Genomic DNA, 14190 nt, shown 5'->3' with positions numbered 1-14190 from the left:
ATCCTTTCATACAAGATCTTCATCCTTTCATCCACCAACCAGATCTCCGCCCTTTCATACAAGATCTTCATCCTTTCATCAATCACGTCCTTCACTTTTGTGTGTGGTTTCGCCACAGACGTCAGCGTTAACGATGAAGAGCAGCGTCGGCGCAGACACAACAGTCTACTTCCCAGTGTGGGCGGGCACCAGCGCTACCTCAGAAGCTCCGCCCACAACCCCCCTGATGAGGAGGAGGAGGAGGAAGAGCACGGACTGGTGAGAGGAGGTGAGGATCAACATTTGTGTTTGGGTGAATCCTTTGATTAGTTTGTATTGACATGTTGCATTTTGTTGGGCTTGGAGGTCACATGGACACCAAGAGGAGGAAGAGTTACTACAAGGAGGCGGAGTCTAAAAGGAGAAGAGCCCCACCTCGATTTTTCTACCCCACATTTGGCGGATTTTCCTCTTTTTTTTAGAAAGTTCAACTTTGTTGGTGTTGATAGCTTTATGGAGTCATGCTGAATGTTACAAAGACTCACAGTGGACATGTCCAACGATTGGTTGAGTGTTTTATTTCGACGCTGTAGTGCAGGGTCGCTGCGGCTCGTCCGCTAGACGTCATGAGTCCAATAAGGAGTCGCACCGCGGCCAAAATTATTTTTAGCGTCTGATGCAATGTCATTGCAATCTTGAGGACAATGTGGCTACATCAGATCATTGATCATGAATTGTTCTTTCAATGATGCTCAGCACAGTATTTACTTATATGACACAAACCAAACAACCTTCCCTAGTCATGGCGTAAAAAAAAAAAGAAGCAACAAACACAGGAAGTCAACACATGGTCACATAACACAACCAGCTCATTGAACTTTGTGGATATTCTAGAAAATGTCCAAACACCATCAAAATGTCAAAATTAGACAGATTTTAATCTATTACAGTGCAAGATAGGAAAATGAAAAAACACTCTTCACACTTATCCATGTTTGGTGCATTTTAGCTGCTTGATATTTCTGATTGAATACAAACCTTTAAGGAGGTTGTCACAGAAGTAAACAAAGTAGCAGTCAAACTTGTACATACTCTTAATATCCATATATATCCAATACATTAATATAACATGTACGTGTATATATATGTATATATAATATATTTACAGTACAGGGTAAAAGTTTGGACACACCTCCTCATTCAATGCGTTTTCTTTATTTTCATGACTATTTACATTGTAGATTGTCACTGAAGGCATCAAAACTATGAATGAACACATGTGGAGTTATGTACTTAACAATAAAAGGGTGAAATAACTGAAAACATGTTTTATATTCTAGTTTCCTCAAAATAGCCACCCTTTGCTCTGATTACTGCTTTGCATACTCTTGGCATTCTCTCAATGAGCTTCAAGGGGTAGTCACCTGAAAGGGTTTTCGCTTCACAGGTGTCATAGTTTTGATGCTTTCAGTGACAATCTACAATGTAAATAGTAGTATGTATGTACTGTACATACATATATATATATATATATATATATATATATATATATATATATATATATATATATATATATATATATATATATATATATATATATATATATATATATATATATATATATATATATATATATATTTATATATATATATACATGTTATGTCAGGAAAAAACACAGAGGCTATTTCATCCCTACAAGCCTGTTTCGCAGGTTTCACTGCTCTTCAGGGGATTTTATTGAAGTGTCTGTGGTTGTTACATATATGTAGGGTACATTACATGGGGGTGTGGCCATTGTTACACAGTAGTGGCTTGTTTCTGTGCCGGTTCTGTGTAACAATGTACACACCCCCAGGTAACAACCACAGACACTTCAATAAAATCCCCTGAAGAGCAGTGAAACCTGCGAAACAGGCTTGTAGGGATGAAATAGCCTCTGTGTTTTTTCCTGACATAACATGTATATTTATATATATATATATATATATATATATATATATATATATATATATATATATATATATATATATATATATATATATATATATATATATATATATACACATATATATATATATATATATATATATATATACACATATATATATATATATATATATATATATATATATATATATATATATATATATATATATATATATATATATATATATATATATATATATATATATATATATATATATATATATATATATATATATATGTCAGCTTTCGGATCCCAGCCAAATTATTTTAGCCCAATGCGGCCTCCAAGTCAAAACGTTCGGACACCCCTGCTTTATTGGGACGAAAAAAATCCAAATTGTTGGAAAAGCGAGTAGAAAAAGCAGAATATCCGAGGATGTAGAAGACAAAAGAAGACGAAAGCATCCCCTCATAAACTAATGGCTTTTTTTTTCATGAAATAATAAATGCTGTGATTCATCACAGATGGCACTTATTGTCGTCTTTAAACAACGATCATGTGTATTTCTAGTTAACACACTCACTCACTGCTCAGGTCCCAAATGTGCAAGCTGGGGGGGGGGGGGGGGGGGGGGGGGGAGTTCAGCCATAGCAACACAAGCTACACCAACCAGCTCAAGGGTTCTTGAGGAGATACAGAATGTACAAAGTGTGACAAAGCCAGCAAGTATGTCAAAGGTCAGAAGACCCGTGAGAACTGACAAAGTGCTGGGAGCAAGACTGTAAGGGACAAGATTCAGCCATCAAGAAGCTTGATGAGAGACTGCTTCATAGCGATCACCAGCACGGAGCTCGTTGCAGCAGGATGGCACCACCATGGATCCCGTAAGGAGTCAGCTACAAGCAGTGGACTGGCTGACACCGAACAAAAACAGGCTCTTCGGGAACTTCTCTTGTGTATCAGGACATAACATCTCCCTTGCCATGATATCTGTCAGGAAGCAGTTTGAAGAATTATTGTTATCTCGTGGCGCCAGCGAAGTCACCAGATCTCCCATGAACAATCTTCGGCACGATCTAGAGAAAGAACTGTCAGAATCTACCTATACCTGTCCAGATGACAGTGGACAATGTCTCCAAGAATGAACTTGTGAAGAGAACATATGCTCTCCAGACTGAGTCGGATCTGATGGCTGAGTCAGTCGAATTGGTTGCCAAAGCTTCTGAGGAATGGGACTATGGCCACCGTTCGTGTAACAGGTCGAGGACATCATGCCACAGCCCGTCACAATCTTTCTGCGACCCTTGCCGACAGGGAAGCCTGCCTGTCCTCAACCACCGGAAAGAGTTAAACAGCTCCTTTGGCAGTGATCTTGTGTTTGCAGTCACTGGTGGCAAGACTAAACCACCAAAGCACATCACACTGCCATTTGCAGTCAAGTCTATGCTGGAAACACAGAACTGACCTGTATCCTGAAAAGACTGGGCCAGGTTGAGGACATTGACACTGGACTATGCCTTCAAAAGTCATGCAACATCGACCAGGAAGACTTCAATACTTCAGCCCGGGATAATATTGCCCGCATAGAGGAGACAACCAGTGGAGAAGACACATCCCGTCGAGTTAATGGCACTGGTGTTCAGCCCAGACGCATTTGACCAATACTACAAAAGGAAAAGACGAATAAGAAGTCCAAGAAAAGGAGCATCTCCCCGGGTCAATCGGTATTTAGGCACCCTGAGTGGTCAACAAACAGCGTGGTACTGAGCAAGCACAATACACAGTTTTCAAGTTTCCACTCTATCGGCAGAGGTGGGTGGAGTACCCAAAAATTATACTCAAGTAAGAGTACCGTTACTTCAGAATAACACGATCTAGAGAAAGAACTGTCAGAATCTACCCATATCTGTCCAGATGACAGTGGACAATGTCTCCAAGAATGGACTTGTGAAGAGAACATATGCTCTCCAGACTGAGTCGGATCTGAGGGCTGAGTCAGTCGAATTGGTTGCCGAAGCTTCTGGGCAATGGGACTATGGCCACCGTTCATGGAACAGGTCGAGGACATCATGCCACAGACCGTCACAATATTTCTGCGAGCCTGCCTGTCCTCAACCACCGGAAAGAGCTAAACGGCTCCTTTGGCAGTGACCTTGTGTTTGCAGTCACTGGTGGCAAGACTAAACCACCAAGGCCATTTGCAGTCAAGTCTCTGACTGGAAACACAGAACTGACCCGTACCCTGAATAGACTGGGCCATGGTGTTTCACCCACACAGGTTGAAGACATTGACATCGACCAGGAAGTCTTCACTACTCCAGCCCGGCTTAGAGGAGACAACCAGTGGAGAGGGCACATCACGTTGAGTTAACGGCATTGCTGTGCAGCCCAGACGCATTTGACCAATACTACAAAGGGAAAAGACGATTGAAATGTCAAAGAAATATAGTATTTAGGCACCCTGAGTGGTCAACAAACAGGGTAGTACTGAGCAAGCACTTACACAGTTTTCAAGTTTCCACTCTACCGGCAGAGGTGGGTGGAGTACCCAAAAATTGTACTCAAGTAAGAGTACCGTTACTTCAGAATAACATGACTCGAGTAAAAGTAAAAAGTAGTCATCAAAATAAATACTTGAGTAAGTAAGTATTCCGTGAAAAAAATACTCAAGTATTGAGTAACTCGTGAGTAACACCTGCATAATTTAGTAGTTATTTTTTAATGGTTCTTGGTCTACAATTGTAGTCGGTGTGTGTGATCGTGTTTAAAATACAAAAATCATATACAATTTACTGCAGCGTGTTTTATCCAGTTGGAAGTGGAATTCCTGTAGGCTGAAATGTGAACATTGCTACTGACACACATGACAGCACATGATATAAATGTTCTTTTTACTAGTTTAAAAGTAATCTTTGCTTTGTCTGACGTCACCTCACTTTTAACAGTCAGTACGTCTCTGTGCAATAAATGAGTCTGATTTGTCAAATAATTAAGTTTCTTCTATTTCCACAGCTACATGTGAAGTTGTAGTTTCCATGCTCCTATCTTTAAAGTGACTGATGGCCATACGCAGTGTGCCTCTCGTACACTAGGGGGCGGTGGTGGTCATTTCAGCTTGTTTAGCTATAAGAATGAAGTAGAAGAAGAGAATGCTAGATGCTAATAAGCTAACGCTAGTAACTTTCAAGCTACACACCTAACAGATAAGTACACTGCTTTTTGTTGCTGTTGGTAATGTTTTAATGTATTTAAATGACACTTGTGGGTATTAGGATCATCAGAGGCAAACAAAAAAAATCGCTTTTTTAGTCAACTGTAGTAGAAAATGGATGGATGTTTAAGTGTGTTTCTGTTCAGCAGTTCTCTCAAACAGCCGGGATGTGCTGGGGTCATGTCACGTAATTAAAGTGTCTTCTTTGGGAACATTCTGATACTTATCAAATATGTAGGTTTCTATTTTATCATGTACTTAAACAATACTGACCTAGTTCAGCTTCCTATAGCTGTACTTTGTGCTTGTTTGATTGGTGAAATTGTTTTATGATTAGGTTTTAGCAGTAGTGTGTCGTCGGGGTCAGCAAGGCCTTCTCTGCTGACCTAACATAACCAGAAATCATGATCATAATCAGAGGTGTATCTAGAGGAGTATCTAGAAATTGTACTCAAGTAAGAGTACTGTTACTTTAGAGATGTATTACTCAAGTAAAAGTAAGGAGTAGTCACCCAAATATTTACTTGAGTAAAAGTAAAAAGTATGTTGTGAAAAAACTACTCAAGTACTGAGTAACTGATGAGTAATCTGTTCGTTTAATGATGACGGCAACAAATGCACAAAAACATAAAAATAGCAATGAGCAAATTCAGAGCCAGGAATATCTCTTAAGCAACTAAAACTTAGACTTCCTTTTTATTGTCATTCAAATTTGAACTTTACAGTACAGATAAGAACGAAATTTCGTTGCATTAGCTCGTAGTAGTGCAGGATAAAAAAGCAATAAGGTGCAGATATAAATAAATAAGTAGGTTACTGTACAGATAAATATATTGCACTTTTTCATATGCATCCGCGTTTATGGATGTATGTTATATTGTCTTTTTTATTCCAGCGAGTTAATCCATTTTGGGGGAGTTGAGGGGATAATTATGATGTGTTCAAGAGCAAACAATAATATATATTAAATAATAATATATTAACATAAAAAAAAAAATTAAGGCAAATTGAGCCACAATAACTAACAGCACCATAGGCTCAGTAGGCAGAGATTACAAAGGAAAATAACAAGTTAGCCTTTACGCAAACCATAAACTGATAGGTGTGGGTTGCTTCTGGGAACACACTGATTGGTGTTTCTGTGTGTGTGTGTGTGTGTGTGTGTGTGTGTGTGTGTGTGTGTGTGTGTGTGTGTGTGTGTGTGTGTGTGTGTGTGTGTGTGTGTGTGTGTGTGTGTGTGTGTGTGTGTGTGTGTGTGTGTGTGTGTGTGTGTGTGTGTGTGTGTGTGCGTGCGTGTGTGTGTGTGTGTCTATGAGGCTGCAGTACGTTAATAAATGTCCCCACACGATGTACATTTGACAGTGATTCATAGCAGGGAAGCTAACATGAGCCTACGGTGACAGCCAAAATATCTACTAAGGTTAGTAAAATCATTAAAAATCATTTTAATGCCCCTCCTTAAATAATTTTTTTCTGCGGCTGTGTCTGATTGGAGCAGGCCTGGGCAATTATTTTGACTCGGGGGGGCCAAATTTAGAGAAAAAATGTCTCTGGGGGCCGGTATATCTGATTTTTAGGAACACTAATACAAAACCTCACAATAATGTCTGATTGAATGCTAAAAACGTTATGACAGACTGCCTTAAAATATGGAATGGAATTTTTTTTTTTTTTTTTACTGAATAAGACACCCAGAATTTACATGAAAACAAAGAATGTGTGATTTATAATATTACCTATAAAGGATAAAACACTGAATATTGACAACATATGAACGTCACACCCCCTCTTTATCCACATAAAAATCGTTGTAAAAATCTCCTTTTTCTGTCCCTGACACCCGCATTTCAGGCTGGCCACTCTGGAAACACTCTGTGGAAACGCTCCCCACCCACACTGCTTGGTGCCTCGTCTGAGCTGCTGTGACTTAGATTACCATAGTAACTAATTAGATTACCATAGTAACATGCAAAAGCGCAGATTCCAACCATAGAAATACTTTGTATCGTTCAAGACTTATGGTCATTTGAAAACATCACTGCACATCATAATGGCAGCTACAGTTTTCATCTTAAAGATCTAAAAAAAATATTTGAGATTGTCCGGCGGGCCATATTAAAAAACTTAACGAGCCGCATGTGGCCCCCGGGCCTTAATTTGCCCAGGTCTGGATTAAAGGGACCCTTTAAGTGACCACATGATTACTACCCTTATTATTCAGCATGTTGGCTACATAAGAACTAACTTCAAACAAAGGGGGTGGAAGAAATTTACAAGCATCATTTGCATGTTGCGACATATACTGTTGCTAGGCAACACTGCAGCGCTGCACCAAACGTGACATGCGTCGTCGTCACTGACAAGAAAATTGTAGAATAATAGATTGTCTAAGGAAATAACATGACATTCAGTGGCTGTTGTAGAACAAACAGTTGCATCAATTTTCTATACAACATGTCATGAATTGACGCTAATACAAAAAGTTGTTGCTGTTCTGACGCATCCTTGCTGGTGCTCTGGCGCCCCCTCCTGTCCCAAAGTTGTTGTTACATGCTAGAATAAACATGTGTGTAATTCCTGACATGAATCCAAGAATATTGTTTTCTACATTTTTATAATCATTTATTACAGTGGAATAATATCGCCTTCATCGGAGGTTAGAGTTACCTAATGTGACCGCTAGGTGTCATTGTTTGACTATAAAATACAAGTTTTATGAACCTGTCACGTAAAGCAAAACGTTAGGTCACAACCATAGACATCTTATAAGTAGACTCAGCATCGAGCGCTACTGCCTATTGGCGCTGACGAGACGCGGGGCCGCCATCTTGGAGTGGTGATCCGCTCCACTCAGTGCAATTCATTTGGCAGGAGCAATGAACTGTCAGCGCATTTAATTCATTTTACCTCACTGAATACCACTGATTTTCACGCGGTTTTTTGTCGTACGTGTAGCTATGATAAAGGACACATGTTTTGGCGTGTTTTATTATTCGTAGTTTGCTTAACAGTAATAGAATATTTTTATATGCTATAAGTGACCAGACGTCCGAGATCAAAACTGGGAATATAATCCCAGAGAAGGGGGAAAAAAATCGTCAGCTATTTTTAAATTGAAGAAACAATATGATTAGGTTATATATACATGCGTATATCCTGCATAAACAATGTATGAATACATTAGATATCTATATATCTTAGGAACCTATAGACTGTATCTCTGTTGCTGCAGCAGCAGAGAGTTTATTCTGTTTTGACACTTTGTATTGATATTTTGTATTACATTCTTCCCTTAAATGATCATGTTTACAGTGATTGTTTTATATGTATTTTTTATGTTCGTCGCTTTGGATAAAATACTTCAACATAAACATATATAAACACCTGAAAGTCTTTACATCAGCTAAAACCACCAATCTGTTTCACTGGATTCAGATGAAAACCAAATTCTGTTTTACAATCTTTATCTTTATCATTTATTTCAACTTTATGTTATTCAAGTATGACATTTTTAAATGTAATTAATTTCATTGACAAGCAATTCTATTATGGTCATACTCTTGTTTACTAGCGGCTACGATTTCAGTACTATTGAAGATCTTTGCTCCTTCTCAACTCTGTGGTAATATTCTTTTCACAAAATACAACCAAAAGTACATTAATGTTAAATCTTACTTGTGAAAAGTAATCCCCCGATTCCTATTTTCAACAGTCCGCTCATTTGAGCAGGAAAACGCTGAACACCAGATCTTTGTTTTCTACCTGTCAACTGTCAGTTTAGGCTGCTCGCCGGCTCCTCATCACCATTTCAAGATGGCGGCCGAATTTCTCGCGTCACAGCAGCCAATGCTGCGGCTTCTTATAAGATGTCTATGGTCACAACGGTCCCAAATCTTCATAATGGCGCACAAATGTCGTGCAAAGAGTGCTGGGAAGAGCAAAAGTGTGGTTTGTGAAATAATCATGCACCAAAAATAAAATATGTACTAAATAATTATTTATTCTTTCCTATAATCATGTTGATATTTTTACATTGTGTTAGTTATACATCAAGAGAATAATCTTTGTGTAGACCAGTGGTTCTTAACCTTGTTGGAGGTACCGAACCCCACCAGTTTCATATGCGCATTCACCAAACCCTTCTTTAGTGAAAAATAAAATGTTGTTTTTTTTCAAATTCAAGACAAAGTTATATGTTTTTGGTAACACTTTAGTATGGGGAACATATTCTAAGTAACAAAGACTTAATTTAGAGTTATTTGGACACTAAGGGAACATATTTTAAGTAACAAAGACTTAATTTAGAGTTATTTGGTTAGGGTTAAGGTTAGAGGGTTAGGGCCAGGGTTAGAGGATTAGGGTTATAATAAGGCCATGCCGAATAATGCATTAATAAGTACTTAATAATGACTAGTTGAGAGCCAATATGTTACTAATTTGCATGTTAATAAGCAACTAATTAATGGTGAATATGTTCCCCATACAAAGTGTTACCATGTTTTATTACTGGTACACAAAATGAACCGTTTATGAACATCACCTTGTTCAAACAACAAAACCAACACATGCATAAACTCACCACAAATTACACACCTGCAAATCAGTCTGACTTCTGCTGTTGCCGTATCCGTAATAGGCCGATAGGGAGAAGCTTTTATTTACACGACGAGTCGGGTGTGTTTTGACCTCCGCCTAAACCCTGACCCCGACTCACCGAACCCCTAGGGTTCGATCGAACCCAGGTTAAGAACCACTGGTGTAGACTCTTATTAATTTTTAGGTTAGGCCTAAGTGCTGTTTACAATCTATCCATCCTCATTTCATCCATTTTCAGTCCTTCAATATGATCTTCATCCTTTTATTCATGTATTTATCCATCAACAATATGTCAATTCATCCAGCAATCTTCCTTGTCAAATGGTATTATTTTTCTATAAACTTTTCTATAACCTGTCGGGTTTGGGGAAGTTTGAAGCCAGATTAATTGATTCATTCAGCGGAGCGTTGCAAAAATCGTTCTTGCATCAGACTTGCTGCTAAAAAAAAGAAAATCAATCTTTAATAAAATCAAAATGTTAATCCTTTCCACAGCAACCCCTCATAAACTACAGTTATGAAATAATAAATGCTGTGATCCTTCACTGATGACAATCATTGTCTTCTATAAACAATGATAATGGGTATTCTGATTTATAGTGTCACCAACATGCGCACACCGACACACGTTGACAGTAAGAACTTGACGTAGTACCAGGACTCACCCATGGGAGGCAGCAGTGTGTCACTCAGACTTGGAAAAGAAAACGAAGAGCTATGCTAAAATTTGGCTTATGTTATGCTTGTGTATGCATTAACGATTTGGACACTCAGGTGGCCTCCTGAGTGGTTCAAACTTGATCTTAACTGTTTACTGCCTTTTTAAAAGCCCACGTTTTTGAAATGTTTAAGCACCTTTATATCTGACGATTGATTTTAATGTCAGCATCGTGAGTGTGACAGCGATTATTGTGCGATATCACCGATTTTTTCCCCCGATACGATATGAGTAAATTTCAGGCTGGCATCGGTGACACCCGATACTGTGTGCAAATATACCTAGACTAGAGCAAGGGGTGTCAAACTCATTTTAGCTCCGGGGCCGCTTGGAGGAAAATCTATTCCCAAGTGGGCATGACATGATAACCTCAAAAATAAAGACAACTCCAGGTTGTTTACTTTGTTTTACTTTGGCCAAAAATAGAACAAGGACATTATGAAAACGTACAAATCACAAATAATCCTCTGGACAAAACATTTCCAAGTTTTTTTTTAATTCTGGGGAAATTGGTGCAGTTTCAAAAATACAATGAAGAGCACAATGAGCTTAGACTTTGTCTCAGTGTATCTACAAAGTCTTTCTGGGATTGAACAAAAAGTAAAGTAAAGTAAAGTACCAATGATTGTCACACACACACTAGGTGTGGTGAAATGTGTCCTCTGCATTTGACCCATCCCCTTGTTCACCCCCTGGGAGGTGAGGGGAGCAGTGGACAGCAGCGGTGATTTAACCCCCAATTCCAACCCTTGATGCTGAGTGCCAAACAGGGAGGTAATGGGTCCCATTTTTGTAGTCTTTGGTATTAAAAGATTAAAGATTAAAGTACCAATGATTGTCACACACACACTAGATGTGGTGAAATTTGTCCTCTGCATTTGACCCATCCCCTTGGGGAGCAGTGGGCAGCAACGGCGCCGCGCCCGGGAATCATTTTTGGTGATTTAACCCCCAACTCCAACCCTTGATGCTGAGTGCCAAGCAGGGAGGTAATGGGTCCCATTTTTATAGTCTTTGGTATGACTCGGCTGGGATTTGAACTCCAACCTACCGATCTCAGGGCAGACATGACTCGTGCTGCGCCCGGGAATAATTTTTGGTGATTTAACCCCCAATTCCAACCCTTGATGCTGAGTGCCAAACAGGGAGGTAATGGGTCCCATTTTTATAGTCTTTGGTATGACTCGTGCTGCGCCCGGGAATCATTTTTGGTGATTTAACCCCCAATTCCAACCCTTGATGCTGAGTGCCAGGCAGGGAGGTAATGGGTCCCATTTTTATAGCCTTTGGTATGACTCGTTTGAACTCATAAATAACACAACATTTGACCTCTTCGAGGTATCAAATACCTCCTTTGTCATGTCCACGTATCAATCCTCCTAACTCAACAAACCGTAAGAAACGCAGGTAAAAACTGTTCAAAAGGGTTACGTTTTCTCGTTTTTGACAGAGACATTATGGGGGAGTAAAGGTGCCAAATAACAATGTGTTCGAAGCAGAAGACATAAAACGGCAGGTTTTAAGTTTCATATGGGTCGAGGGAGAGGAGCCGCGGCCACGCTTTATTTTGTACCTCTCGCTAGTCCTAACAGAATTGCTATTGTGACATGGGGAGTGCTCAGAGAGTATGGGGTATCGGACTATCTGATTGTGGCGGTCCGCCTTCTGTACGATCAGTGTCAGAGCTTGGTCCGCATTGCCGGCAGTAAGTCGGACACGTTTCCAGTGAGGGTTGGACTCCGCCAAAGCTGCCCTTTGTCACCGATTCTGTTCATAACTTTTATGGACAGAATTTCTAGGCGCAGTCAAGGCGTTGAGGGGATCCGGTTTGGTGGCTGCAGGATTAGGTCTCTGCTTTTTGCAGATGATGTGGTCCTGATGGCTTCATCTGGCCAGGATCTTCAGCTCTCACTGGATCGGTTCGCAGCTGAGTGTGAAGCGACTGGAATGAGAATCAGCACCTCCAAGTCCAAGTCCATGGTTCTCGACCGGAAAAGGGTGGAGCGCCATCTCCGGGTTGGGGAGGAGACCCTGCCCCAAGTGGAGGAGTTCAAGTACCTCGGAGTCTTGTTCACGAGTGAGGGAAGAGTGGATCGTGAGATCGACAGGCGGATCGGTGCGGCGTCTTCAGTAATGCGGACGCTGTATCGATCCGTCGTGGTGAAGAAGGAGCTGAGCCGGAAGGCAAAGCTCTCAATTTACCGGTCGATCTACATTCCCATCCTCACCTATGGTCATGAGCTTTGGGTTATGACCGAAAGGACAAGATCACGGGTACAAGCGGCCGAAATGAGTTTCCTCTGCCGGGTGGCGGGGCCCTCCCTTAGAGATAAGGCGAGAAGCTCTGCCATCCGGGAGGAGCTCAAAGTAAAGCCGCTGTTCCTCCATATCGAGAGGAGCCAGATGAGGTGGTTCGGGCATCTGGTCAGGATGCCACCCGAACGCCTCCCTAGGGAGGTGTTTAGGGCACGTCCGACCGGTAGGAGGCCACGAGGAAGACCCAGGACACGTTGGGAAGACTATGTCTCCCGGCTGGCCTGGGAACGCCTCGGGATCCCCCAGGAAGAGCTGGACGAAGTGGCTGGGGAGAGGGAAGTTTGGGCTTCCCTGCTTAGGCTGCTGCCCCCGTGACCCGACCTTGGATAAGCGGAAGAAGATGGATGGATGGATGGATGGACATCCAGTGGACACATTTAGAACAGCAGTTTCTTTCTTTTGAAAAAAAATGGAGCTGATTTTAATACTTGGCAAACTCATCACGGATAAAACTTGTCCGTACGTTTGACAGCCCTGACCTAGAGTGTCTGGCATAATGTAAAAAGTAAGTTATTTCGAGTGTTACGGCTCTTGAGGAATGATTTTCAAATGACATAAAATCAATAGGCGAAACAAATGATGGCTTTATTCTGTCTTATTTACATTCAACTATGTATCTCCAAATAGCCTACAATAAAATTATACAAACTCGTGCTGTTTTGTAATACTGAGTGACTCATTTTAATTGCCAGTTCTTAAATAAATAAATGATAAAAAAATGACTGAGCACAGTACAGCAGTGTGCAGAGGCGCTTGCGCATTACGTACGTACCTAGGACAGGGGTGTCGAACTCATTTTAGTTTGGGGTCCACACAGAGAAAAATCTACTCCCAAGTGGGCCGGGTTGGTAAAATCACGGCACGATAACTTGAAAATAAAAACAACTTCAGATTGTTTTCTTTGTTTAGAAATAGAAGAAGCACATGTAAAAATCATGTTGTTTTTGTTTTTTTTACACTTACATGTTGCGGTTACTCATTTATTTGTCGTTATTTACAGTATATTTTCTGAATAAATGATGTGATAATGTTCATCAGTCAACTCATTGGTGTTAATTTTCAATCTATCAAGATAAAAAATTATATCAAAATCTAATTACAGGATGTTATTTATGTAGTTTGATCATTTTCCTTGACTGATGCACTAACATCATGTGGTTTATTTTGCAACATCCAGTGGACACATTTAGAACAGCTGTTTCTTTTATTCAAAAATTTCAGGTTAATTTTTAATGCTTAGCAAACTCATGCCGAGGGCCGGATAAAACCTGTTTGCGGGTCTGAACCGGCCCTCGGATCGTTTCTTTGATACTCCTGACCTAGGAGGAAGAAAAAGTAGTTCTCGTTTCATTTAAAGAACATCGCAATGATGTAGTTACTTTACATTGTGTTCCTGTTAATGATATACATGAACTCAAATAACTAAAGTATCAAAAGTACGAG

The 14190-nt window shown here is 40.2% G+C and overlaps 1 protein-coding gene across 1 annotated transcript in view; it reads left to right on the top strand.

Annotated features, from left to right (window-relative positions):
• Positions 1-1432, top strand: part of dnajb6b (DnaJ heat shock protein family (Hsp40) member B6b) — a 50234-nt gene extending 48802 nt beyond the window's left edge. Inside the window, exons 9-10 of the mRNA XM_062021630.1 lie at positions 119-268; positions 346-1432. Of these exons, the coding sequence (XP_061877614.1) occupies positions 119-268; positions 346-461 (266 nt within the window). The 3' untranslated portion in view covers positions 462-1432. The remainder of the gene's footprint in view (positions 1-118; positions 269-345) is intronic.
• Positions 1433-14190: the final 12758 nt, after the last annotated feature.

Source organism: Entelurus aequoreus, linkage group LG15 (assembly GCF_033978785.1).
Source record: "Entelurus aequoreus isolate RoL-2023_Sb linkage group LG15, RoL_Eaeq_v1.1, whole genome shotgun sequence".
NCBI lineage: Eukaryota > Metazoa > Chordata > Actinopteri > Syngnathiformes > Syngnathidae > Entelurus > Entelurus aequoreus.
The sequence above is the reverse complement of the archived record's forward strand: the minus strand, read 5'-3'. Positions and strand labels throughout refer to the sequence as shown.